Source organism: Diaporthe amygdali, assembly GCF_026229845.1.
Source record: "Diaporthe amygdali strain CAA958 chromosome Unknown NODE_23_length_778278_cov_65_433824, whole genome shotgun sequence".
Lineage (NCBI taxonomy): Eukaryota > Fungi > Ascomycota > Sordariomycetes > Diaporthales > Diaporthaceae > Diaporthe > Diaporthe amygdali.
In genome coordinates, this window is record NW_026517043.1 from 80,575 (window position 1) to 106,573 (window position 25,999).

The window sequence follows — 25,999 nt, forward strand, 5'->3', positions numbered from 1 at the left end:
TGTGCTTGATTTTACTTTCGATCACAAATGGTGGAGTTTTTGGTTTGTTAGGCGTTGGCTGGAAACGGTACTGATACCCTCTTCTCGCAGCGTGACGGTTGGGCTTTCTAAGGTCAAGAGAGCTGGTTGAGGTGTGGAAGCCCATAGGGGCTGAACCAAAATAGAGGTTCGACATGCATCAAATGCACGATATCAGAGTACGGCTAGACATCTCTGGTCAGGCGGCTGCGTCCCAAGTAGCCTCCCTTCTAGGATTAAGTAATTGAACATGCCTTCTAATCACCCGCGATCCATTCTCTTCGTGATCGCCATATAGAGGTGCCACTTATCCGCCTTGATCTATCTGTTCCATATTGGTGGCTTCTGTTTCGAGTGGTATGGTAAACACCGCGGCTTTAGAAGCAGCCCTTGTCCGTCTATGGAGAGATGAGCCATACGGCCTTCGATTGGATGTATTTAAGATACTTTTGTTGAAATAGCAGGAAATAATATCTGACGGCAACACTGCAGAGGTACATGGTGGGGGGAGCCAACGCACCCAGGGAAAAGAAAGTGATCTAGGCTGCATGGTGAAAGGACATCTTGAGAGGACGACCTAATCTGAAAGGCAGGACAGAGAATTCAACTTTGTTCAATCATAATTCAGATATATCAGGCCTCCCCAGGTAAAAGTTGATAGATTTATTCCTTGAGATTCTTATCAAGAGAGGCACAGGTGAAAGATGTTGCTTCCAAGACTCACTGAAGTAGCTCCAAGCAGCTTCACATTCACAGAGCTGGCATCTGACTTTACTGTCTTGCAGTTCGCAAACGCATTCCTTACCTTTGAGTGAGCTGCTGCAAAGTAACTGCTTTTGCTTCAAATGAAAGCTGTGCCTGAAATACAGCCATCATAACATGGCTGCAACAAACTTTCAGTTCTGATACCAAACAGCAACGACGATAGCTCCACATAACTTTCTCTCAGTACTTGGCTTTCCACTTGGAACAGATCAAGGGATCTCTTGGTCCAAAGTGGTCACAGCAGGGGTTTCTAGCCCTCGTTTTCCCAGCTGGGTTTCGTGCTGCTCTGTTGATGTTTGCTGAGCCCACTATCTATCATCTCATCTTCACGTCGGTCAGCTTCCAGCATACCTCACGGCCTGATATCGATGAATAGCGATGTGACACTTTTGGATCGCGAACTGACAACATTGGATCGCGAACACACAGCTTTGGATCGCGGCCGTGACTCCCTCCACTTTTCACCAGACCAACAACCTACCGATCCTATCTACCTCCCCCGTCGCCGACTAAGCGAGGCACCCCCTCAAAATGGCTTTCAACTACTCGGACTCAGACGACTCCTACGACGACAAGGCATCGTCACTCGACCCAAGCACGATGCCCAGAAGAAAAATGTCCCTTCGGGACACCTCTCGCATCAAACGGCCGGTGCGCTACCGCGACGACCTGGAGCCCATCGACCCCGGCCGCCCAATCTTCGTCCACCAAGACCCCATCTTCAACAAGGACCGCGCAAAGTTCGTGCAATGGCAATCGCTCGAGCTAGATCAGGCCTCCCCAGGAGAGGCACAGTACAAGGTGTGGCAGGAGCAGGGCGAGCCAAGAGATGCGTTTGGCGAGCCCGTTATGCCGTCGCCAGGCCGCGTCCACGCCGCAGAGTCGCCTGGCCCTACCGTCGCTCATCTGCGTCGCCAGTCTGTTTTCGTTCGTCCTGACCTGTCCCAGCCCATCGTGGATTCCGTAGAGAAGCGGGACGCGTTCGACGAGGCATTCGAGCGAAATTTGGCTGAGTTGGAGGAAGACGATGAGCCGCAGATGGACGGTGACAACGATTCCATCGTGATGCACCCCCAGCTGTCCTCAGAATACCTGGTAAGAACTCTTACCAACTCTCACTTTGAATATCCGGCTGGCTTCCTCACACCCTTTCCTCAATGTCATAATGAGGCGTTATATGTGTGTCGAGGCAAGAAACTGACAATGTTTTCGGCACTCCAGGATTGGTCAGCTCTCAGCGACAAAGTCCAGTGGGCCATCATCTACGACCTAGCCAACGACCACGAAGGCGGAATCACTACCGCCGCAAATCTTCTGGGTCTCACCCTCCCCGAGGTAATCAAGTTTGTCAACACATACGTGCGTGAGAAGACGATATGGGAGAATGGCTCATACCAAGGCGAAACCACCCATTCTGCTGGCGCCCTCTTCCGACGCAATGACGAGCAAGACAAAGTCAACCAAGTAGTGTCTGAGGCAGAAACGGCCCAATTCATGAATGACTATGAAGCCGATCGACGAGTCCTCGGGCCTGAGGCCTATCAAATCATCATCGACGATAAGTTCGACGTGCCCGTCATCGGAGATCAACCGATCCCCGCCAGCGAAGTAGACCTGTCAGTCCTCGAAGATCAAATGATCATTGACGGCGGAGTCGACCTGCCAATCTTTGGAGGGGCCCCTGAAGGACTCTGTGAAATGTGGAACGAGCCTGAAATGGAGCTCTTTCAGGAGCCGGAGGTCGAAAAGACGAGTTCCGCGGAAGGCGCACAGGTCATCATCGAGAAAGAGGTTGTTCAGCCTGACGCTGAAGGAGGGGTCGATCTACCGGCTGATGAAGAGATGGACGAGCAACCAGAAACTCAAGTTCGGCCGCCTCTGGTGGAACTCATCACTGACAGCTTCTCTAGAGAAGACATCGCGAGTGGCCGCAATTTCCTAACATTTGTCGGCCTCCAGCAGTACGCCGACCGATTCAGCCAGTGGTTTGGCAGAGGCACTACATTTCGTGAGATCCCAGGAATATTTGACGAGAACAATGACTTCGTATTCTCGACCGAGGACACAGAAAAGGCACTCTACAGTGGCAATGAGTCTATCTGGCAAGGACCTGTGCCGCAGCTTGGTGTAGGGCCTAAGCAGCGCGAATGGCTCATGGAAGCCCTTCCACCGGATTCGGCGCAGAACCAGAGCCTGGTAGACCATGACTTTGAGGAATTCAAGGCCTTTGCTGAACGCATCAACGGCCGCCGTATCAACCTGAATGAGACGGGCGAAAGGCTCTTCGACTACATCTCCGAAGGCTCGTATGGTGGCCTAAGGCGTGTGAAGCCCGTTCTGACTGGCACGAATGTTGCATACCACGGTACGCATGGTGATTATGGCGACAATGGCGCTCGCCTTTTCAATATGAGCTCAGCAATGCAACTTTGCCCCTTTATGCCTCGTTTCAACAACGGCATTGCCCCCCGGGTCCTTGAAGTCGGCCACGTCGACATTAACGAAGGATTCGTTCCACACCAGTCCGTCCCGCCACCATTTCCTCCGCCTTTCCCTAAGCCTCACGACAGCATCGCACAACCGGCGACTGGGCCCAATGTCACCTTGGGCCCCATCGATCGCAACAGCAACCATGTTGCAAGAAGCGACCGTGCATCACAGACTCCAGCTAGGAGTGCTTCAAACTCCAAGGCTAGCCCCACGGTTTCTCAGTCCATCGAAGTCCCTTCGAAACCTGCAGACCAGGCCATGGCAGAGAAGGCGACACATGATGTGGGAGACAACACGGCGCAGTCCAGCGCGCAGGGCCCAGCCGACACCGATCAATTCGCCGAGAACGGGATCGAAGTCGAAACATTCCCTAAGTGCTATACCTGCTTCCAAACCAAGTCTCGGTGCGACGGAGATCGGCCTTGTAGCAGCTGTCTCAAGAGGCAACGAGGTTGCAAGGATATCACAAAAGCGATCCTGGATAAGCACCCAGAAAGGGCGGCGCGAGTCCTTGTGGACAAGGCGAAAGCAGACAGGATGGCAGCTGAGGCTGAAGGGGCGAGCAAGAGTCTTGCCACTGCCTCGACTCCAAGTACTACGACTTCAGCTGCCCCAGTCCCCCATAATGTAACATCTGGGGTCAAGCAGAAGCAGCTTGCCGCCACGACTCATGTTTCGACCGACGAAGACGATTCGGATCTTGATCAGTTCCCACCCGAGAAGGAGGATCCAGCGGACAGCGATTACGGCGACGCACCGAAAAAGAAGAAGCCCAAGAAGGGCAACACCGCTACTGGCAAGAAGCGAGGCGCTGGCCAGGCCAATCTTGGAGTGCCTGCGACTTCTACTCCAATCAAGAAGCGAAGAACGTACCGAAAGAAAGACGACACTCCTACTCCCAGGCGCAAGGAGCCTGTTGCTGGTGCCACCAGTACGCCAACTAAACAGTCCGACGAGAGTGTCTTGGCCGGCAGCGTTCCTATAGCCGGGCCCATGCAGAGCGCTTCCACTGACTCCCCAACCGCCGGCAGCCACAAGTATTCCGGCTCTTCCCAAGGTGTTGGAAAGGATAACCTCGTGGGAGTCAAGGCAGGCAGACCCGTTGATAATGCTGTTCAGGGCGGGAGACAGCCAGGAGGCCAACTCGGGGTTACAAACGTTCAGCCCGTCAGTGGTATAAGTCACGGAGCGACTCCGAAGCTTGCTGAGAAGCAAAATGATGGTGGTCGGCGCTTGGTTCCTCCCAATTTCAAATCTGGTGCTGGAGACTCCAGGTATCTCAACGTACCGTTTGCCCCACGTCTTTCACCAACATACACACCAACGGACCGGCCTTACTTTCCAGGAGCGCCGATGACACCTGTGTTGGGATCAGTTGCGGGGTTTCCTGTTTCGGGCCCAAAGACCCAAATGGCGCAAGAAGGACTGTTTCCAGTGAACTTTGATCGCATGTCACTGATGCCGCAGATTGCCCATCATCATCCTAGCTTTGGTGGCTCTCCTGGTATGCGGAGGACTTCGTCAGCGTCCCAAGCAAGCGACTCGAGCAAAACTGCGTCAATAGACTTCTCGCGCATCCCTTTCACCGGAACTCGGGACTCTCTGGCGCAACGCGATTCAAGTGTCGTAGGCAGTTCTAGTCGAGGCAATACCGATCATCAAAGCATGTTGGGCTTCCGGCCAAATGTTCCGCCAAGCATGGTACTTAGAGAGTCACCAACTGTGTCTCAGCGACCACATTCGGTGTCGCCGTACAAAGGTGGAACGCGGCGTTCAGGAAACAGCGTTCCTCCTCCGATGACGGAGGTGAGCTCAGAGTTCGCCATGGCTTACGGGCCTGTGTCGCCATACAGAAGCTTCCAACGGCAGCCATCCAGGCCTTACCCTGTCGCGAAGATGCAGCAGGATACTCTTCATTCAGTCCCCCAACAGATGCTGCACCCTGCTATGCCCACTGACGTCTTTCATGATCCCCAGGGCACGGAGTCACGGCCAATGTGGCGACACGGTGACGCATCTCCTGCGCACCAACAATTCAACACAGCTTCTCCTCTGCCAGCAAAGCGCTGTGCCGAAGCACCGTTTGCTCCTGGTCAACAGCCCGCTGCAAAGAGATTGAAGGCCTCTGAGAGCCCTCTGGCTCCCCCGAGAGAGGCACGAAGTTGGAAGGAGTTGGCAATCAACCAATGGGCCACTGATACGCAGGAGACTCAGTCAGACACGGCTAATTTCTCAGTCAAACCGGTGTTTGGCGGTGATGGACCATTCGACGTCTCGTTCAGCCAATTCGCAAGGATCAGTGAGCAGGTTGACCCGCAGCTCCAAGAGCGTGCGATGGCGGCGGCGCGCAAGATTAACAAGTTGTCTGCTAGCCCTAGTAAGAAGCGTTAAACCAAGGTCACAAATCCACTAGAAACACTCACGCACGTCTTGACTTCTCGCCTAAGATCCTCGCCGTGTTTCCATGACTGGTGAGGGCGGGCTGGCCACAATGGAGAGATTGGTATGGGTCGCTGTCACAAGTCAATAATACCTATTCCGGTAGAGTGATTGGCTTCTCTTGAGAAGTCGCCCTTGTCCCGGATGCTTTCCTCGTCACCAGGCTTTCAAGGCATTGCCACGGGTGCACTGCTCTTGGAAGATGCACATTTCATCACCATGGCCTCTTTCAGGTCAAGGCATCAGGAAGAGAGATTTTTTTTTTTACCCAATTGAGGTAGGCTGAAAGTCTGGAAGATAGTTGGACTAGAGTCCGCGAATTTTCTTGAATGGCAGTTTGGATGAGACAGCCTTGAAGATCTCAAGGAATCATTGAAGCAAAAGCAATCTTCTCTGCCGACAACGAGACAGGACAGGGTGACAAAAGATTCATCATTGAAAGACAAGAGTTTATTCTGAGCAGAAAGAAGACAAAATGCAATGCATTATGACATACACAACATCTTGGAAGCCATGAGTAGCTTGATATGTCTATTGGTGTACTGATTGTCAGTGGTGACACGGGCAGGGGAGGTCGTAGAAGCTCGATGCTGTTGGCATCTCCCTACCCCCTGCCGCCGTGCACAGACCCTTACCCACTTGATGCAATGAGTGACTGCATCCACTTATGCTCCCAAGCTTGCCCTGTGCCCTGTGCCCGCTGTACCCAATGTAATAGCATCATTCTCCCCTGAACCGAAGCAGTTCCCTTCGATATCCAGACCTCACTTTGTTAGAGGCCATCAATACCGACCCATTATCAGATCAAGTGCTCTCATACCTCCGCGGCTTTCGGTACTCCATCCCACTCCCTAACGTACTTGGCGAAACCCATCGAGAGACTTCACGACTCTGCCGAACGGACACCCGAACCACCACCAAACCCCGGACCATCCACACGCTCCGGCGACTGGCCCCCGATCATGGCACCCCGCATAGAAGCTCAGGAAATCGAAACATATTGGAATATCTTCTCAGCACGGACTGGCGGCGGCCAATTCCTCACAGGAGAGCAAGCAGCGCCCGTTCTCAAGAACAGCGGCCTCAATGACGCGCAGCTAGAGCGGGTGTGGGACCTTGCGGATGTCGATAACGATGGCAACCTGGACTTTGAGGAGTTCTGCGTCGGCATGCGGCTGATCTTCGATATTCTTAACGGCGTGCGTTCAGGGCCCAGGAGCGGACATTGGGGCAACCCGGGCTTGCTGACAGTACTATTAGGAATATATGGACGTCCCCGCCACACTACCAGATTGGATGGTTCCTGAGTCGAAAGCACACCTCGTCCAAGCCAACCGTGCCCTCACAGGGAAAGCAGCCCAGTTTGAACAAGTCGACGACGATCCGGACGAGCTAGGCCTTAAGGATGGCTTCGATTGGTACATTGGCCCAGCGGACAAGGCTAAGTATGAGCAGATATACCAGGAGAACCGGGACATGCGAGGGGAGATATCCTGTGAGCAACCATGAAAATCTATCCTACTTCTAGGCAAACACGGAGCAAGGATACTAATTCAGTATTTGCTTTCCAACAGTCGGCGCCTTGCAAGACCTCTACGAAAGCCTCGACGTCCCCGATACCGATATTCGCTCAGCGTGGAACCTAATAAATCCCTCCGCTGCTTCTTCCGTCAACAAAGATGCATGCGTAGCCTTCCTGCACATGCTCAACTACCGCCACGAGGGCTACCGAATCCCGCGAACAGTCCCCGCATCCCTGCGCGCATCCTTCGAGCGCAACCAGATCGACTACCAGATCGATAATCAGCGCACTGCCGCACAGAGCCGATGGGCCGTCAAGGCCGACAATGAGACAGCCACAGGCCGCAAGGCTAAGTTTGGCGACCAATACCTGACGCGGCTCGGTCGCAGTGGGTTCAAGAGCTCTGGCACGGACTTCTCGACCGAAAAGACCGACGACTGGGAGGAGGTCAGGCTGAAGAAGCAGCTGGCGGATCTAGAGGCCAAGATCGAGAAAGTCGAATCGTCGGCTGAGATAAGGTCTAGCGGGAAGAGAGAGAGCAAACCTGCGCTGGTGAAGAGGGAGCTGGAGCAGCTGCTGGAGTACAAACGGAAACAGCTGCGGGATCTCGAGGAAGGAGGCGGCAAAGGAGGCGGTGGCGGCAGTCTGAAAGGAATCCAGGACGACCTGCAGACAGTGAAGGAACAGGTTGAGGGTCTGGAATCACACCTACGGTCGAGAGAACAGGTGCTGGAGCAGCTGCGGCGGGAGATTGAGGACGAGAAGGCAAACCGATAATCACAGGCGGACAGCGTCTTCCAACATGCCTATAAGAAGCAGGAGAAGTTGTAGAGACTTCATTTATAGCCGCACGGCAATTATTATGTAAAGAAGGAGCATACAGCGTCCTTCAAATATCAGCTTACCAAATGATCCCCAGTGCATCACAGACAAAAAGATTATAATCCTCACAAACATAAAACTCCCTTAAGCGACGCTACCGTTGATATAACCAGGCATTCGTTGGATGCCTAATGTCTTGCCTTTTGCCAACCACACCATGACAGAAAGCATCTTGACAGGGCCCATCCTTCCAGCGCCCCTGTTCCTGCCAACGGCGCACGCCATGATGTCTACGGGCATCAGCTTCACAACCTGCGGCTCCTTGCTTTGAAGAGCGAGCTCAACATTCTTGCCCACGCCTGCCGCCTATGTATGGATTCAGTATCAGTCACGACCCATTCGAGCGGACGAGCGATCTCAAATAGAACTCACCTGTTTCTGTGTGAAGAGGAAGCCGCCCCTTGGCTTGCTCACGACGTCGCCCAGCGCCCAGACCCCCTCCTTCTCCAGGCCCTTCACCCGGTACTGCTCATCCACGCTCACGTACCCCTTGTCCGTCAGGTACTGCTGGTCCATCATCTCGCTGTTGGCGCGCATGCCTATCGTCGGCAGGTAGAGGTCCGTGGTGATGGTCTCGCCGCTCTGCAGGGAGACCTCGGTCTTGCCGTTGGGAAGCTCCTTGCTGCCGGTGACGCGCGCGTCGAACTTGACGCTGACGTGCAGCTTCTTGAGCTCCGCCAGCGCGGCCGGGCCGACCGAGTCGCCGTCGAGGAGCGACGAGCTGCCCGAGAGCAGGTGGATCTCCTTGTTCTTGCCGTACTCGCACCCGAGCTCGCCCGCGACCTCGACGCCGGTCGCGCCGGCGCCGGCCACGACGATGTGCTTCGCCTCCTTGACGCGATCCCGGGTCGCGTCCAGGTTCGACACCGTCTCGTCGTAGCTGTCCAGTATTTTCCAGGGCACGCTGGAAGTCGTGGACCGCGAGCCGGTCGCGACCACGAGCTGGTCGTAGTTCAGAGACCGCGACGAGCCCGGGAGCGACACGAGGACGGTCTTGGAGCTGGTGTCGACCTTGCCGGCTGCGCCCACGATGATCTCGTAGCTATCCTTGGGATATCGCTCGAGCGCGGCGGAGAGTGGCTGGAAGAGCTGCTCATCTGTGATTTGGTCTGGGACGATAGCGCGGACGGACGCCATGTTCCAGTAGAAGTGCGAGCTCTGTTTGCATGTGTTGTCTGTCAGTCAAAAGAGCCCCGGAACAGGTCTGTATGAAGCTGCTCAGAGGTTGCGCCTTCGAGCTCAGGATAGCATCTGTGTAGTGTGTATCTGGTTCTGCACACACAGGAAAGTATCGCAGATTATCATACCTTCGACACAAGGATGACCTTAACGTCAGGAATCTTCTGCTTGAGCAGATAATGAGCAACATGAAGCCCGGCATACGATCCTCCCAGGATCACGACTGTCTTGGCCATGTTGGGCAGTTAAGTTGAGCCTTTCACTCGAATTTGGCTGGTTTGGACGGTAGAGAAACCCAGAAAGATCTTCAGTGTGTTACTTGAAGTCAATCGAAGATATGGAAAGTTAAACAGAGAGGCAGCACAGAAAAGAAACGGGTCCGGACGTGAGACTCAAACGCCGGAGATGTGTTGGGGAAGCTCATGTGGAAACATTCCGGTAGTGGTGTACCTGCACCCTGCCATTTCCATATTTGTCCGTGCTTAGATGGGACGAATCCATGAATGTAGGATGACAAATGGGACCAGAATGCAACAGCGGTACTGATTGGGGCAGAATAGGAACAGTAGAGTTGTCCTGCGGCTGTGATGGCTGATGAATCAGTGGACGAAGGGGACGAGCTCAAGCTCGACCTCGGGCTGGCGACGTTGCTCAGACAGTAGGCTAGCAACAGGCGGGGGTTTTCGATTAACAGCCAGCCGGTGGTCCCCAGCTCACAGACCTGCCTAGCTGCTGAGAGTAGCGAGCTTCTCGACTCATTCCTGAGGGCGCCAGGGTCATAGGAACAGGGGCACAAAAGCAGTTTTTAGAGAGGTTATTCGTGATATTTCGTCAAGCTCAGAGCACCTGCTGAACTTTATTGTCACACTTGCTGCACCAGGAACCAATTAGTCTGGTCTTGTCCAGATATTGGTGGCTGTAATCCTGCAGGTTGGATGCAGATCCCAGTTAAGCCGCCGGCTCGGTCCCGAAACGCGACCGGGACAACCCCATCTTACTAGCGACTATCAAACCGGACGTGTGCAGTCGCTTGCAAGGGCACAGCAGACGGTATCAGAATGAACGGCTGGAGACCACACTATTGGATATAAAAAAGGGTCCCACGGCACGTAATCCGATACAATGGGTCTCGATATTGAGTACCCTCCTTCAGCCTTCCCAACCAAGAAATGACCCCATAGAGAGCCTGGGTAGGTAGCATTCTGGAAGCGTATCAAGGCAGAACATAAGATATCATGGAATATGTTCTTGATTATGGAGCTTGCTCAAACCCTTCAGGCCAGAGCCCCATGTCTGGAACTCAAACCTCACCGTCCCTATTCTTACCCAGTACTGGCGCAACACGGAGCCGCCTTTCCACTGCCCGAGCCCAGGAACAGGTCCATCAACATGCACGTCGATTCTGTCAACAATAACGAGCAGACCGCTGGCCTTAAGGATCGGCCTCACTGACCTTGGATAAATGAGAACGATTTACGATGGGCGCTCACTAGCCCCGTCCAGTCTCACAACATCTTTCCTCGCAAGGGGCCAATGAGAGCGTGGCAACATGGCAGAAGATCATGCTGAGAATATGACCGAAAGCATCCCGCATGCTGCTTACTTGTGATGCCACTCAAGGGGAGCGGTCGACTAGTGCTTTTGAAATTCGCGATGGAAAAACATCCTGATGCTTCTCAACTTCCGGTTGCTTGAGGAAGGCCCGAATTCTCTCAAAGCACCAGCCTCAAGGTTACGGACTCGGCTGACGGCAACATGTCATGCACTGCGAACAGCATTGCTGTACAAAGGCCGATGTGGCTGGGCGAGCTGGGCGGTGTCATACTAGGTGATGCCCCAGAATGTTTGCCCAAGAAGTGACCAGACACGTCCTGCGAGAATTATTCGCGATAGTTGGGATATGAACCAGCTTTGGGGGCACTATGCGCTGTCTGGCAAGAAGCATAACTCATCATGTATGCTGCAAAATTGTGCACACCTCACATATGGCTCGTATGCATGCGATACATACAAAAGGGTTCCCCTGACTTACACCGGGTAAGGGGATATCGAGAATGGACGGGGAAGAAGAGGATGGCGGCACCTTTGGGACTGCCTGGAAATGGGCAATAAGATCATGATGAGGGCCTGGAAATGGGGGCATACGTGGTCATGTCCCCCTGATTAAAGTCAAGATAGGGTGTTCTGATAATAACAATAAAACAGAATGAAGACGGAGGCATCGTAAATATCATGTGAGGCTGCTGTCCAGGAGAGAAGGAGGCTGCCGAGGCTCAGGGCGGGCACCTGGAGCGCCGCGAGTGGGACCTGCCTCCGCAAGTCAGGCCCAATGACGTGCAAACCACGACGTTGGACCCCTCCCTCCGCCCGCCCTGCCCAGCAGGCTGGAAGCCCAGGTGATCAATGCCCCGCCAACTGCCCCCCCGGATCCTATCACACACGGCAGTAGAGCTCTCAACAACTTGGACGTCGGCCCTCCCGCATCTCTCAACATCTCGGCCAAGTTCAGTACGAAGAATAAACTTCATCAGTCACTCTTCTGAATCTTACCAAAGACCACCACTTTTGCTCTCCATACACCACCAACAAACCACCCAAGATGTCTGCAGCTTTCGACAAGGCCGTTGCCGACTCCAAGAAGCTCACCTCCAAGCCCTCCAACGAGGAGCTGCTGGACCTTTACGGTACGGCCCCTCGGCGCGACCACGAGAGTGGGACCATCCCACTCCTGGCCCTTTTACTGACAGCAGCGCAGCCCTCTTCAAGATCGCCAACGGCGAGGACATCGCCAGCGCCCCTGCGCCCGGCATGTTCGACCTGAAGGTATGCTCCCAGTCTACTTACCCCCTTGCTGGTCGCAAGACCGCCGGACGAGCTGTAGTTCCGCCCAGCCAAGGTCGTTCACACCCGCTGACATCATTTGTTTCCCCCCGGCGTACAGGGCAAGGCAAAGAAGAACGCATGGCAGAAGAAGGTCGACGAGGGCGTCACCGCGGACCAGGCCAAGGAGCAGTACGTCGCGCTCGTCGAGAAGCTCAAGACCCAGTACGGATACGACGAGAACAAGCAGCCCGAGGCCGTTGGCAACTAAGCGAGGACTTTGGGTGGAGTGGATGATACGAGGTCGCACGCGAGGAAGAAACACAGACATATATACACGCACGCACACATGCAAGCGTACACTGCCAGATAGACAGGCGGAAAGACGACCTGACTAGGTAGACACGAATACGGCCAAAGAGCTGCTCGAAAGCAAGAATCTGTCGTGAGTTCATTTGCCAGTAGAGATTTAATTATTCTTCAAGCAATCTTGCGTATCCTCCAACGTTGGAAGGTTGTGAGGCGCCCAAAACTCAACCACTATTGCAGCCACGCCCGGCCATTCCAGTCAGGTTCATGGTAGCTTGCCGTAGCGACCCATGGTTTCTCATCTGCACCATACGCCTGCAAAGGATGATTATACGGGATACGCAGGCCCACGATCGCTGCCTCCGAGCTCTCCTCTGGGGTATCCTTCTGGAATGTGCCGACCATCCTCGCCTTTTCAGAAAAGAGCGCTGGCCAGACCAGGACGCCAATCTCCCACGACGCTATCCGCACCTCCCCAGACGAGTTGGCTGCTTCTCCCCAGGCTTGTTTGGAGAGGTTCACCGACGTGGTCAACGCCCAGTCGATTGATTTCTCACCGTAGCGAATGTAGGTCTTGATGTGGGGCGCGGCTCGCTTGCGACCTGCTTCCTTATGTGAGCAGCTGGGTTCGAGATCTCGTCCACGCGGGGCGTCATTCGCCCAGTGGCAAAACAATGGCTTCAAGTACAGAAGCTGCTTGGCCTGCTGGGCTGACTGGATTTTCGTGTGTATGGAGCCTCCACTCTCGTACCCATCAAGGCTTCGCCGGATCTCATCAGGAGTAGGGAACACGACCTTGAAGCTGGGCGACTTCTGCGTGGCATTCCTCGCGGCCTGGAGTGAGTCAAACAGGGTTCGACGAATCCAGTTGTCGGTAGGTCCTAGAGTGGCAATGCTCGAGATCTGAACGACAATATCAGAATCACCTTCTTGCACTGGCACGTTTTTCAGTGTCTGCTTCAAGCCCGCCCAGCCCCATCTCGTCTCAGATTCGTCATGGATAAGGTGGCGGCCGGGGACAGATGCGATCATGGCAGCCCTGATTGCAGAAAAATTGTATCTTTCAAGTTCGTCAACTAACGTCTTGCAGACGGTCCTCCTCTGGTCGTATGCTCTCAGGTAATTGAGTAAATCAACCTTGAACTTTTCGCCGCTCCCGATTGTGGCCAGAGTGCCTTCCGTACTACCAGCCAGTGGTTCTTTAAGGAGTGGTAGCAGTGGGCTTCGCCAGAGCGCTTGGGTCATGTTAGTCCAGTCCCTCGCTATCATGTTTGCCGTATGGATGATGACTTGAGCCGTATCGTCATGGCGGATGAGAATTAGCATTTTAGAATGATGTGTGCCAAACATCTCAGGCATGAAAGCACAATGGAGCGTCACATTCTTGTGCCTCTTAGCTTGCTCCTGTGGATTCTGTCAGCAAGAGTGATTCCAGAATCATGGATCACGGTGGGATGCCGTCGAGACTATTGACAAGTGATTTTAAGAACGGATGTACTGACCTGGAGCATCAGACGGCTTGAGTCCTCTTTCTTCCAGAAGCCGTGGATAACGTGGACTTGTACCAAGTGTCTGATGTCCTCATCAAAATGAGATATCAGGAAATCAATGTCATGCAAGTAATTGAACTCCCAGCATTCTGCGATCAAGGGATCACCGAGGATGTCTCGCAAGGTGACGGCGTCAGTGTTGGCAGCTTCAGGAAGGTCTCGAATCCATGTGAGCTGGAAGGGTGAAGTGAAAGTCTCATTGGCTCTTGGTGATAGGGCGTCTGCACCTTCGGAAATTGCAGACGTAGCCTGGGGTTGCTCCCCATTGCCCTCAGCATGCGTTGCTTGAGGCCGACTTCGCTTCCTGGGAGGACTGACGGGATGGCTGAGCGAACGAGGAGTCAATTGACCTAGTGTTTTTGCAAGGCCCGTGTCGTCTTTCTCAGCACTCAGGCGGCGTCTCTTGGGAAGCGGCTCCATAGTTTCTCTCTACAGCTTCATTGAATGGTCATTTATTTCTGGAGGGGGTATTCGGAGCGGTCTCCTTGTTCTCGTGTTTGTCCAGCTCGTATCGGGACTGGAGGCGGCCGTCACCAGGGAATGGTCACAGATGGGCGGCACAGATTTGGATGATGAGGCGTCCAGAGCTTCCTCTTGACTGAGCAGGTATCCACGGCCGGCACATGAGCGAGATGTTCCTTCAGAGACTGAAATTGGCAGTGGGAATCAACATATGTCTCACACGGAAGCTCACTTAGACTACCTAGATGAAGGTCGCTCTTCCCACCTGGGCGGCCAGTCTGTTATGGCACGTATGGCTGTATGGCTCGCTGTATGGCATGGTGTTATGGACCTAGGGGTGGGTTACGGGTCCTGCCCCGATTTTAGTAGCTTCTACCCACCAGGGTCCTGGACGGCCTGGAGCCAGGCTGGCCCAGCCCAGCCCATGAATGCACTGTCCAATCACCGTTGGCTGCCAGTCTTTCTCTTGGCAGGCTGGCAGGTGAGTACGCACGCAGTCAAGAGTCGAGACGGCGCTTGGCTTGGGGCAATCTGGCACTCGTGTGACAAGGCACATGCATTTCCACAGTTGCCAGTTGCACTTGGACTTGCGCTTGCACCTCCTTGTTGAACAAACCACTTAGCCTTGCTCCATCCACTCACTGCCCTGCGTTGCAACCATCGTCTCCCTCTCCATATCAGCTTTTTTTTCCTTGCGTCGCCTGTCGCCCTCCGTTCTCTTGTTCTCTTTCCAAGCGATTGTTCCTGGCCCTGACCTATATCGCCACCCCCTTTCTCGGTATCAGGCGGACAAATCCCTTCCGCGTTGATCGCCACTCTTGCCCGTGCCTGCTGACGCTACCATCGTCGCCTTTGTCTGGGGCCACGAGAGATACCCGGTTGCCTCGATTCATCAATTGCATAACGCCTGATGTCTAGGTGACACGGTCGCAGACACGATTCGCGACAGACCCAGGCGTGCCCCGGCACGAATATAGTCGACAACCTCGTGTTGTCATCAACCAGCCATCACCCGACCATCCACCAGGCGCGATTCAACCTTCGACAACGTCGTAACTCCTGGGGCATATAAGCCATGAGGCTCTCATCCCTTGCCTGGGGCTTGCTCCTTGGGGCTGCTGCCCGGGTCGCCGCCGAAGACGACTTCGAAGACGATGAACCACCGGAGGATAAGTCCCTGGAGACGACCACCTTTGATGGTATCAAGGTCCCTCCGATGCTCGAGCTCACGCCCGACAACTTCGAGACAGAAATCAAGAAGTCAAAATACATGCTAGTCAAGCACTACAGGTGTGTTGCTGATTCTCGGTAATGACCAAAAGGAGTCACCAGTCTTGCTGACATGTCACAGTCCATACTGCCCACATTGCCAGGATTTTGCGCCAATCTATCGTACACTGTACGAGTTCTACTACACCGATCCCGCGCCAGGCCCCGGCAAATCGTTCGAAGAATACTATGACTGGCGCTTTGCAATGATAAATTGTGTCGCATTCTACGATCTATGCGCTGGGAATGGAGTTCAGTCCTACCCAACATCAATGCTGTTCGTAAACGGTGTGAAGAGCGACAGTTACAGAGGCGTTAAGAGCCTCAAATTCTTGACCGACGCCATCGAACCCGTGCTCGAGCGCGAGAGACCCGGATCCCGACCCACGACGCTGCTGCTTCCCGAACCCCTCGGCACGGCTCGCCCGAAGCCAGCTGACGATTCAAAGCTGGCTTCTGTTCCCAAGCCCGATGCCCAGCCGCAGATAGAGCTTAGGGAGCCAGCTAAGGGTGGTGCTGCAGCGGCAGCTCCTGTAGCTCCAGCAGCTCCAGCGATCGAAGAGCTGGGTTCTCTGAAGGCGGACAAGCCCAAGGCCGCAGCTCCCGCGAAAGTCGAGCCAGAGAAACCGGCGAAGCCCACCAAGACTCCGAACCCAAACGGCGCTTCTGTTCCGCTGACGGCGGAAAGCTTCCAAACGATGGTCACAATGACCCATGAACCATGGTTCATTAAGTTCTATGCCCCATGGTGCCATCACTGCCAGGCTATGGCGCCAAACTGGCAGCAGCTTGCTAAAGAAATGAAGGGCAAGCTCAATATTGGCGAGGTCAACTGCGAAGCAGAAAAGCGCCTTTGCAAGGATGCGCGTCTCCGCGGATATCCGACCATCCTCTTCTTCAGGGGTGGTGAGCGAGTAGAATATGAGGGTCTTCGAGGCATTGGTGACTTCGTTCACTATGCTGAGAAGGCGATCGACCTCTCGAACGGCGTTCGCGATGTTGATGCCGAATCTCTCGCGGCTATGGAGGAGAAGGAAGATGTCATCTTTATTTACTTCTACGACCACGCGACCACAAGCGAGGACTTCGCGGCTCTCGAACGGTTGCCTCTCAGCCTCATTGGCAGGGCCAAGCTAGTCAAGACCAAGGATCCTAAGCTGTACGAGAGGTATAAGATCACGACCTGGCCGCGGCTTATCATTTCCCGGGAAGGAAGACCAACCTACTACAATCCTCTCACGCCAAATGAGATGCGGAATACTCGCCAGGTGCTTGAGTGGATGAAGTCGGTCTGGCTGCCTCTTATCCCAGAGCTTACCGCATCGAATGCTCGTGAAATTATGGATGGCAAGATAGTGGTTCTGGGCATCCTCAATAGGGAAGACCAGGAATCATTTTCCAGTGCTATCAGAGAAATGAAGAGTGCGGCTACTGAGTGGATGGACAAGCAAATTCAACTCTTCCAGTTAGAACGTCAGGAGCTTCGTGATGCGAAGCAATTGCGGATCGAGGAAGCCGAGGATCGTGGGGACCAGAGAGCGCTCCGAGCTGCCAAAAGCCAACAGGTGAACATGAACCGAGCAGATCGGAAAGAGGTTGCATTCGCGTGGGTCGATGGGGCATTCTGGCAGAGGTGGATCCGCACCACATATGGTATCGACGTGAAAGATGGCGAAAGGGTCATCATCAATGATGAAGACGTAAGCTTGAGCCACCACACCGCAACTGTTGCATAAATACTAACACGGTCTTAGAATCGCCGTTATTGGGACCAAACCAGCACGGGCAACTACATTGTCCCGTCTCGCACCTCGATCTTGGAGACTCTCAACAAGGTCACCGCGCAGCCTCCAAAGCTCAAGCCGAAGCTGACCATCTCGAGCTTCGAGAAGATCTTCTTCGACATGCGGGTCACTTTCTCTGAGCACCCCTATCTTACTCTTGGCTGTATCTTTGGTCTGATCCTTGGCTCTGTATCATGGTTCCGAGGTCGTCACAGGAGGAGAAGCGGTCGACCATTCCTAAGCGAGGACTTCAAAGCACCTCTTCTCGGCTCCAACATCAACGGTAAGACGGACTGAGTTGAAGGAAAAGGATTCGTGCGACGAAGGAGGACTCGCGATTGCATAGGAACCTCCATGGCGCTCATGATGAGCAGGAAGGTCAATGGTGACCACAAATAAATTTGTATGTATATCAAACGTCATGCTTGCACATGTCATATACATGGCGTATCAGACCGGCTTTAGGGTCTGGAGACCAGCCTAGGAGATGGGCTTACTGCTCTGCAATGGGTCCAAGGTCAAAAGGGACTGGACGGGTAGGCTCTAGAGGGTTGTCAGGTTGACAGGACATGGGCCAAATGTTGCATACTAATATCACTTCCTTTTCGTTGGTTCGATGAATCATGTCCCATGCCGATGGGAAAGAAGCCTTTGGATGCGGTTGCGCCAAGTATTTGTGAATTACTGGAGTTTGGTGGGAATTTGGTTACGAGACAGTAGTACGCATGCGCATAGTTTCATCAAAAATTGAGTGGAACATCAGATTTGACCGTGAATATCGCGACAAGTCAGGCTAGTAGAATTCAACGCTGCTTCAGGTGTACACGATATATCCTAACTTCGCATTCCAGCGAGAAGCCTCTCATCCAGCATTTTCGGTGGACGAGAACACGCACCGAGGGCTTTTTACGTGTAAATCTCCTCGGTGAAGCCGTTCAGGGACAGGCCAGACTTGGCGATGTCCTTAACATCGACCAGGAAGTTCAGCGGCATCTCCACCAGGGTGCCCCTGACGCGCTGGAGCTGCTCCTTGACCTCCTGGACGCCGCCGGGGAACTCGCTCTTGACGACGTGGCCGTAGGGGACCTTGGCCGGCTTGTCCTTGTCGTCCTTGTCCTTGTCGTCGTCGTCGTCCTTCTTCTCCTCCTCGTCCTCGGACTTCTTCTCCTCCTCCTCATCCTCCTTGTCGCTCCCCTCGCCACCCTCGCCGCGCTCGGCCGCCTCGCGCTTCAGCCTCTTCTTCTCCTCCTTCTCCTCCTTCTCTTGGAGCTTCTTGGCCTCGTCCGAGCCGGGGATGATGAAGTACTTGCTGAAGAAGTTATCGTAGTCGTCCCACGTGCGCACGACGTCGTTGGGCACGTTGTGGAACACGCGGCTGAAGACCTCGGTGTTGGTGCGTGCCGTGTTGCGCCACAGCTGGTCGAAGTCGTCGCTGACGGGATCCTCGACCAGCCGGTCGGCCTCGGAGCCCCAGTCGTACTCGTTGGGCCCGGCCGTCACCGGGTGGAAGTTGCCGTCGGGCCGGTCCCACCGCTGGTCGGGCAGCAGGCCCAGGTGCTTGCGGAACAGCTGGCGCCGCAGGCTGGTCGCGAACTTGGACGCCGTGAACTCCTCGCCGGCCATGCGCGACCGAACCGGCGTCGGGTCCTCGATCACCACCGCGATCTCCGAGTCGTGCGTGCCCAGCTGAGACCGGTCGTTCAGGTTCGCCGACCCGCAGATGACCAGCCGGTCGTCCGCGATCAGCACCTTGGAGTGGATGTACAGCTCCTCCGACACGAACGCGTCGATCTCCGACTCCGGGTCGCCCTCCCACGGCAGCGAGTTCAGGTCCGGGCCCTGGTCCATGTACGCCGCCGAGATCGTGTCCCACGTGTTGTCGTCCTGGCGCCGCGCCGCCTCCTGGTAGCGCCGGTACTGGCTGCCCAGCCGCCCCTCGACGTGCTCGTCGCGGGAGTAGCCGTCGTAGCCCGCCTCGACGTGGTCGTCGAATTCGCGGCGGGCGTCATCGTAGCGCACGCCCGACTCGTCCTGCGCGCGCTGCATGGTCGCCGAGGTGTTGAGGCGGTCGTAGTTGCGCAGGTTGTAGAAGCCGATGTACTGGTCGGGGTGCACGACGCCGGCCTGCGTCAGCTTCTCGATGATGGAGTGCCCACCGCGGCTGATGGAGTTGTACTGGAACTCCATGATGCCACGGGTGCCCAGGGCGCCGTCCGACTTAAGGTCGCCAGCGAAGGCGGGGACGGCCGGCATGGCGACGATTACACGGAATTTCTCACCGGCCTGGTGTGCGCGCAGGATACGGGACACAATGGCCGCGCCAATCTTGTTGTACACCGGCTTCTGCTCGTCATCGGTGGCAGTGATGAAGAACTACACATGGTATTAGACGATGCACTCTAGTGAAAGCAATGAAAAGTCAAAAGAGAACTTACCTGGTTCTCGATGTAGATGAAATGCTCAGCCTTGTTGATGGCATCGATATAGGCGTTCGCGATAGAGTGCTCAGTGGGGTGTCCGGAAGACCACGGGCAACAGCTTCGGACCAGCTGGATGTGCACACCGTTGTCCTCGCGACTCTCTTCCCGCGGCTCTTCGCCCCAGACACGGCTCAGACCCCTGGTGAAGTGGCGCTGGATGCCACCAAACATCTGGCCGGCCTCGTACTGCCCTTCCTCGAGAAGGGTCCTGCTGGGAGGGGCATGGGAAACATCACTGTCCTCGAGTCTCTGGTACTTGGTGTTATCTTTGACGTTGTACTTTTGGCCCCAGATGTAGTTCCACCGGTCCGTAAAGTGAAGGGCCAGGCTGTTCACGATGGGTCCGTGAAGTGAGATGCTGATGTCGGACCAGCCCATCCTCGAGAACTTCGTGCGGTCGAGCTTGTTCTGCTCCCACTTATCGACGCCCTCGAAGTCGTAGACACGAGCGTTGTTATAGTCCTGACCCGGGAAAATGATACCGTCTACATTACCGGGGTGGTCATCGGCGATGGGGTGAGTGTTGGTATCCCAACGGCCGAAGCAAGCGTCGAGGCCGCCCATGAAGGCAATTTTGTGGTCAATGAGGCACAGCTTCTCGTGGTGAGCCCAGAATAGCACGACATCGTCATGAGTACCGTAGAGAGTCTTCAGGGTGTCTCCAGGCATCTTGGACAGGCTGAAAGCGCCCAAGGTCAGGTTGTGGAAGGCAGTGTTGATCTCAGCGCTGATGTCCTGCTTGGTGGGCATGTGATCGGGATGCCTGAAGACCTTGATGTTCTCATGGAGGGCCTCCAGCGCGTGCTTGGTGTGTTCAGAGTTGCAAGACAGGGCTTGAGCGACCTCCTTGTACACAATAATGTGGACCTGGACTCCTCGCTCCGCTGCGGCCTTGAGCATATTGTCCAGGCGGTACTTATTGTTCTGTGCTGGGGGCCGGCGCAGGAACAGCTCTGGGGACAGCCACCAATCCAGGATATAGATGGACTCCTGGGCCTCTGCAATTTTTTGCCGCCGTTAGTATGCCCTACATCACACTTGTCTCTCACTTCTCAACCGACGGCATAGAAAAGTGTCTCACCTTCGATCGCCTCGGAGAGCGCCCAGAAGTAGGCACAGCCGTCAACGTGCCACTTGGCATGGCCAGAGGTCTGGGGCGCAAAAGATGCGTAGCGATTCTCCGCGTGCTCAGCGTGCAAGTCCTGATGGCACTCGGCTCCATCGTGGGTGTGGGAGTGCTTCTCCTCGTCGGAGCCGAAAACGCCCGCGAGGCCGTGCTCGAGTTTCTTGAAGATGCTCGACATGTTTGCTGCCAGAAATTGTCAAAGGAAGTTACCGGGTGTGCGAAAGCAGAGCTAGACGAGGCGAGATACTCGGTGTGTTTATAAACACGTCGGTCGATAAGACAATGTGGGGGCTGCCTCTCTCTGCTGTGAGGTCAGAGTCAGGGGTAGCTCCACGCAAAGCCACGATGGGGTCTCCACGATGCTCAACGAGCTGCGGACCCTGAGAACTTTCAAAGTGTTTCTGTCGGCCGAGAAGCCACGCAATGGGTTCCCGGTGGATGCTATAACTGCAGGACAGCCCTGAGGCGAGGAAAATCGTTGAAGTCTGAAGATGCTTGTTCTCTGGTTCCCTTAGATTCGTTGGATGCCTCTCTTCACTGCTGGTCTAGAATAAGCCGGTAGTGATCCGCGACGATGGGACAGCAGCTGAGGGGTCGAAACAGAGCTTCCCTGCAAAACAGGGTCTTGGCCTGCATAATTTGGAACTCTTCACTGCCACTCAGGAGGAGCCACTCAGATGGAGCGGTGTATTCGATCGGTTGAGCTACAAGATTCTTACTTGAGAAATAGCTCTCGTGATTGTGGAAGCTCTGCTGGCCTACGTGGCTCAGTCGAGAGGGTGTCAATCACGATTGGATGAGACATCGCCGCCGCGCCGGTACAGTCACTGGCCTGCAGGGTTTGATCTGACGCGAACTTGCACAACTGTTCTGCTTGGCTTTACATGACTGGGTCCATCTGCCAGACCGCTAGGACCTGACGCGCTTGACGCGATGGCGTGGTTTGTGTGGTCCAGTACGCTGGTGTGACTCTCCGTCGTTTTCTGAAGCCATTCCAGTACGCACGATCTAATATGGCTGAACGTGAGCGAAGCTTCGACACTCACGACAGCGGGCACCTGAAACATGCCGTTATGCCGCCGGTAGGGCTGCATCCATGGCGTGAGCATTGGCTTAATAAGTTCCAACGGCTGCTACGGAGTTGCCCGAACCCCGTACGCAGCCAAGTGTAAGCCAAGTAAGCTGCGAGCCTCAGCCGACCTCATCTCAATGGTAGTCAGAGAACACATACTGGGACAGCCAGCCACTCGAGGATGTCACACAGAATATCCTGCGAGGCTGAAACAGGAAATATCAAGACTCATCCAAAGCATCTGATCAAGTTCACCAGTATCGCTAAATTATCCTGTTCGTACCACACCCTCAGAAAGGATGACTGGGGATGGTTCTAGAACGTGAATGTTTCTAGTCACACATGGTTTGGCAGGATATCAGCGTGGCATAGGGATCCGTTTTGATAGTTTCCGACTCACCAGTGAGACAAATTAGTCTGGTAGCACAGCACATATCCGAGACATCGGAACATACTGGCATGCACAGCATCGGGGCGTGGGACACCAGTGAGCCGAGCTGCCCAGGTGTATTGTACCTCCAGATGTCGCAGATCCAAGAGTCACCGCGGCGGTTTCGGCGAAGACATCATAATTAACGATCGGGATCGTTGGTGCAATCATCGTTCTGCCTCCAGTTTGCGTGTTGATATCGATCCACCGCATCCACTTGAGAGGGGGTACTCCTTACCCTTGAATGGTAGTCAACGACTACAAACAGGACCTCCATGCCTTGAAAGCCCTGCCGTGGCGATCTGTGGGTATCATATCCACAAGAGCAAGACGCCCACATCTTCTCCATAACGCACCAAAACATGACATGAACGGAAGCTCAAGCCCAAGAGCATTGATTCGCAGGCATCCTGCAAGGAGTGGGCTCGGGGCACTAGAGTGTGGCCGGACCCGAGTTTGGAAACCATCGCAGCACGTGTAGTCAAGGCAAGTGCCCCGACCACGCCCAGTCGCTGAACATTCTGAGTTGGAGTTCGACTGGCTTGAGCCAACTCTTCATGGACTGTGTGGTTGATTGTCTGGCACCGTCGCGACTGGTCACTGCTTCCGCGTGGTAGCAATCCTGTCCAGGCAGTAAGACGTGACTCCCGTGACTTTCAACAGACACTGAGTGGAGACCGCCATAGAACTCACTGAAAACGTAGAGCAGTCCACAATTTCCTGAAGCGCCGGCGCACCGTCAAACGAAATCCCGCAGGCGCTTGTTGTATGACTGCATAGCCCGGAGCAGACGATTTTGGTAGCCTCAATCATATTGTTACAGTATACTTTCTTACTGTCCATCGGGCAGTGATATAGGACTCTGAAGACCAAAGAGAGGGGAATTTCATGAGGATAATTCGTGAAACATTGTGCGTTGATGAGAGCCTTGTGTCGCCTGATTTTCATTCCAACAATTCTGTTGACACTTCTAACAGTATTCATTGCTTGGAGGTATCGAGATGTCTCTTTTCATTTATGGGTGTTTGAAGTCGTCGTCATGCATAATCACTGGGCTGGTGTCTGAAATATGTCTCCTCTTACAGAAAAGAGTTGGTGCTGTTGTTGCTACAAGAACGCAGTTGATGAGTACGAGACATATAATGGCTCTTGGTGGTCTAAGAGAGGCAAAAGATGACCCTCTAGCGTCTGTCGTCGTTGACGAACGTCCAAAGCCGTCACAGTGATAGAAGGGCCGGCTTGTGCAGAGGTAGAGTCCGTTTCCGCGAAAGAGATCGGCCCAACGCCGTCTCTCGTTTAAGCAAACCTGTGCGTACAATTGTGTGATACAGCTGATATAGTCTCTCCGTATTGATTTCGATTGTCGGCCAATTTGTGCCAAGGATGACAACAGTGCTTACACCTATGTGTCATGTTCGCACCAACTTCGCGTCTCCAAAAGCCTGTCCGTACTTGGCGGCAATTATTTGCATCTTCCAACGAGGATCTGCAGAAGTTTCTGGCCAAGCTGACGACCATCGCACGGCAAAGTTGAGGAGAAGGACATGTGAAGTGACCCGTGCTGACTTTTGCTCGCGGATGAGATCCCATGCGGCTGGCAAGCGAAGTATCCGCGTCGTGTGCGTCGTGATTGGAGCCTCGTCCAACGCTAGCTAAGTGTAGGAAGCATAGAGTCCATCGTCAGCTGCAGCTCTCCGGTGGCTGAAATCGTGGCACCATTCTAAGCGACGCTGACAACAGTTTCCGTATTCTGTCCTGCTGGGGACTAGGGCTCAGAGTTCTTCAGAGAAGCTTCGCAATGAAATGACCCCCGACGGCCAGATGTGACGGCATCGAACTGTGACTTGTCATTCGGGACATGGCATGCAGCCAAGTCATGGTCCTCCCCAAAATGACAGTGTCTGCTAGCCGCATATTGTGTTGGAGACGATGAGCTATAGCCACTGACTAGCCTCCTACCGTAAATGCTATTTTTCCCGTTGGTCACGCAGTAATAGCCGTGGGGGGTTGGTTGTTGCACTCGGACTTCTCTGGACGAGTAGTTGATGCCACGGACACTGCCTCTCGGGATCGCCAGTCCGAGGCGTGGGAGCATTGTGACTTTCAAGCCGGTCGCAGAGGCTTGCAGAAGTAGAGGCCCAGCTTCTTTGATGACTCTGGCATAAATAAGCGCCGGGCCGTGCCATTGCGGGTTGCGACGAGGGCGGGTCTGGCGGGTGACTTACCAGGTTTTCCAAGAATGCCCCTCTCCGAAAGGGCAGCTGGGTCGGCTACTGGCGTCGTATAGTCGAGACACTGAGTGATGCTTGGATCCAGGTTTCACGGAAGGGGTGGTGGTGTAGGGATGGTGCATAAACAATCACGAGTCTCTTGATGGCCGCATACCACCCAGGGAGATTCCTTGTCTTCCCTTGAGCTGCATCCCCAGATGGCGGCGAGAAGCGAGAATGTCAACGGATGCAACGAGCTGGCCACGGATCACAAGTTGCACAGCATAGGCGATGACGGCGAAGGAGTCATGTCATGGAGGGACCAGGTCGTTTGTGAAGCATTGGGGCTGAACAAGAAGGAGCGTTTGGGTCGCAGGAGGGGTTATCATGTGTTGAGGTCCATGGATAAGGTAGGCAAAGCATGATGATTGTTGAAACTCGTGTAACGAGGGCATTGTCGAGGCATCTAAGAGGGTGTGTATGTCATTTATGTCGATGGCTGTTTGGGGAAACTTTTCTACTTAGCAAGTACTTGCATATGTGCCTACCTATTGTACCATTGAGGTGGCCTGCAGTCTGCGGTCTGCGGTCTGCAGTCTGCTATCTCTACCTTGGTGCTGCATGGTTCTAGAAGCTATTATGCTGCGGCGGTTGCTCCTGCCAGGATCTGTGGTGCGGGTGGCCGCTACTGCGGCCATTTGTGAGCCAATGGCGCAAGAGCTGGCGCGCCATATGCTCAGCCTTATTGCGGTACTTACACAGTAGTCTACTGTCCGACTGTGCAGGCACGGTAACGGTAACTACACTACTGTGCTGCACCCCTGCCGTGCCTGTGCCTGTCACGCCTGTGCCTGTGCCTGTGCCTGAGCAGTTCGTGCCGCGGTTGCCATTTGCAGCGATTTCCTTGCACCTCTGCCGAGGTCCCTGGCCCTTCAGGTAGCTGTGCCCCTGTCCATCTTGCCAGGCACGAGGCGGGCACAGCACCAGGCACTAGTCGGCAAGTACCTGGCACGCCTGGCTACGTGAGTAGTGGCACGAGAAGATGTCGACATCGCGTACTGCGCTGTACGCTGCAGGTGTGCTCCATCCGTATGGTAGCTTCAAGTACCTGCCGACTCGTGCTCCCATCTCGTCAATTCTCTCCCAGAGAACTCATAGCAATTGTTGAACAGGATTGAATATCCATCTCCAT

The 25,999-nt window shown here is 54.5% G+C and overlaps 6 protein-coding genes across 6 annotated transcripts; 3 read left to right on the forward strand and 3 right to left on the reverse strand.

Annotated features, from left to right (window-relative positions):
* Nucleotides 1–1,314: 1,314 nt before the first annotated feature.
* On the forward strand, nt 1,315–8,011 carry J7T55_004737 (uncharacterized protein; the record flags this gene model as incomplete). The annotated part of the gene is made up of 6 exons (XM_053130458.1): nt 1,315–1,878; nt 2,005–5,650; nt 5,721–5,776; nt 6,489–6,911; nt 6,973–7,207; nt 7,287–8,011. The coding sequence occupies 6 exons, from the start codon at nt 1,315–1,317 to the stop codon at nt 8,009–8,011; spliced, it is 5,649 nt and encodes a 1,882-aa protein (XP_052991164.1).
* Nucleotides 8,012–8,200: 189 nt separating this feature from the next.
* On the reverse strand, nt 8,201–9,531 carry J7T55_004738 (fad binding protein; the record flags this gene model as incomplete). Its single annotated transcript, XM_053130459.1, has 3 exons — nt 8,201–8,422; nt 8,489–9,274; nt 9,424–9,531. The coding sequence occupies 3 exons, from the start codon at nt 9,529–9,531 to the stop codon at nt 8,201–8,203; spliced, it is 1,116 nt and encodes a 371-aa protein (XP_052991165.1).
* Nucleotides 9,532–11,894: 2,363 nt separating this feature from the next.
* J7T55_004739 (cyl binding protein) lies at nt 11,895–12,386 on the forward strand (the record flags this gene model as incomplete). Its single annotated transcript, XM_053130460.1, has 3 exons — nt 11,895–11,979; nt 12,051–12,118; nt 12,237–12,386. 3 exons carry the CDS (start codon nt 11,895–11,897, stop codon nt 12,384–12,386), a joined length of 303 nt encoding a protein of 100 aa, XP_052991166.1.
* A 269-nt stretch (nt 12,387–12,655) lies between these two features.
* On the reverse strand, nt 12,656–14,394 carry J7T55_004740 (tyrosyl-DNA phosphodiesterase; the record flags this gene model as incomplete). Its single annotated transcript, XM_053130461.1, has 2 exons — nt 12,656–13,828; nt 13,927–14,394. 2 exons carry the CDS (start codon nt 14,392–14,394, stop codon nt 12,656–12,658), a joined length of 1,641 nt encoding a protein of 546 aa, XP_052991167.1.
* A 1,117-nt stretch (nt 14,395–15,511) lies between these two features.
* J7T55_004741 (disulfide isomerase) lies at nt 15,512–17,786 on the forward strand (the record flags this gene model as incomplete). Its single annotated transcript, XM_053130462.1, has 3 exons — nt 15,512–15,726; nt 15,788–17,405; nt 17,460–17,786. 3 exons carry the CDS (start codon nt 15,512–15,514, stop codon nt 17,784–17,786), a joined length of 2,160 nt encoding a protein of 719 aa, XP_052991168.1.
* Nucleotides 17,787–18,395: 609 nt separating this feature from the next.
* Nucleotides 18,396–21,273, reverse strand: J7T55_004742 (phospholipase D-like protein; the record flags this gene model as incomplete). The annotated part of the gene is made up of 3 exons (XM_053130463.1): nt 18,396–19,862; nt 19,925–20,967; nt 21,051–21,273. The coding sequence occupies 3 exons, from the start codon at nt 21,271–21,273 to the stop codon at nt 18,396–18,398; spliced, it is 2,733 nt and encodes a 910-aa protein (XP_052991169.1).
* Between the last annotated feature and the right edge of the window lie 4,726 nt (nt 21,274–25,999).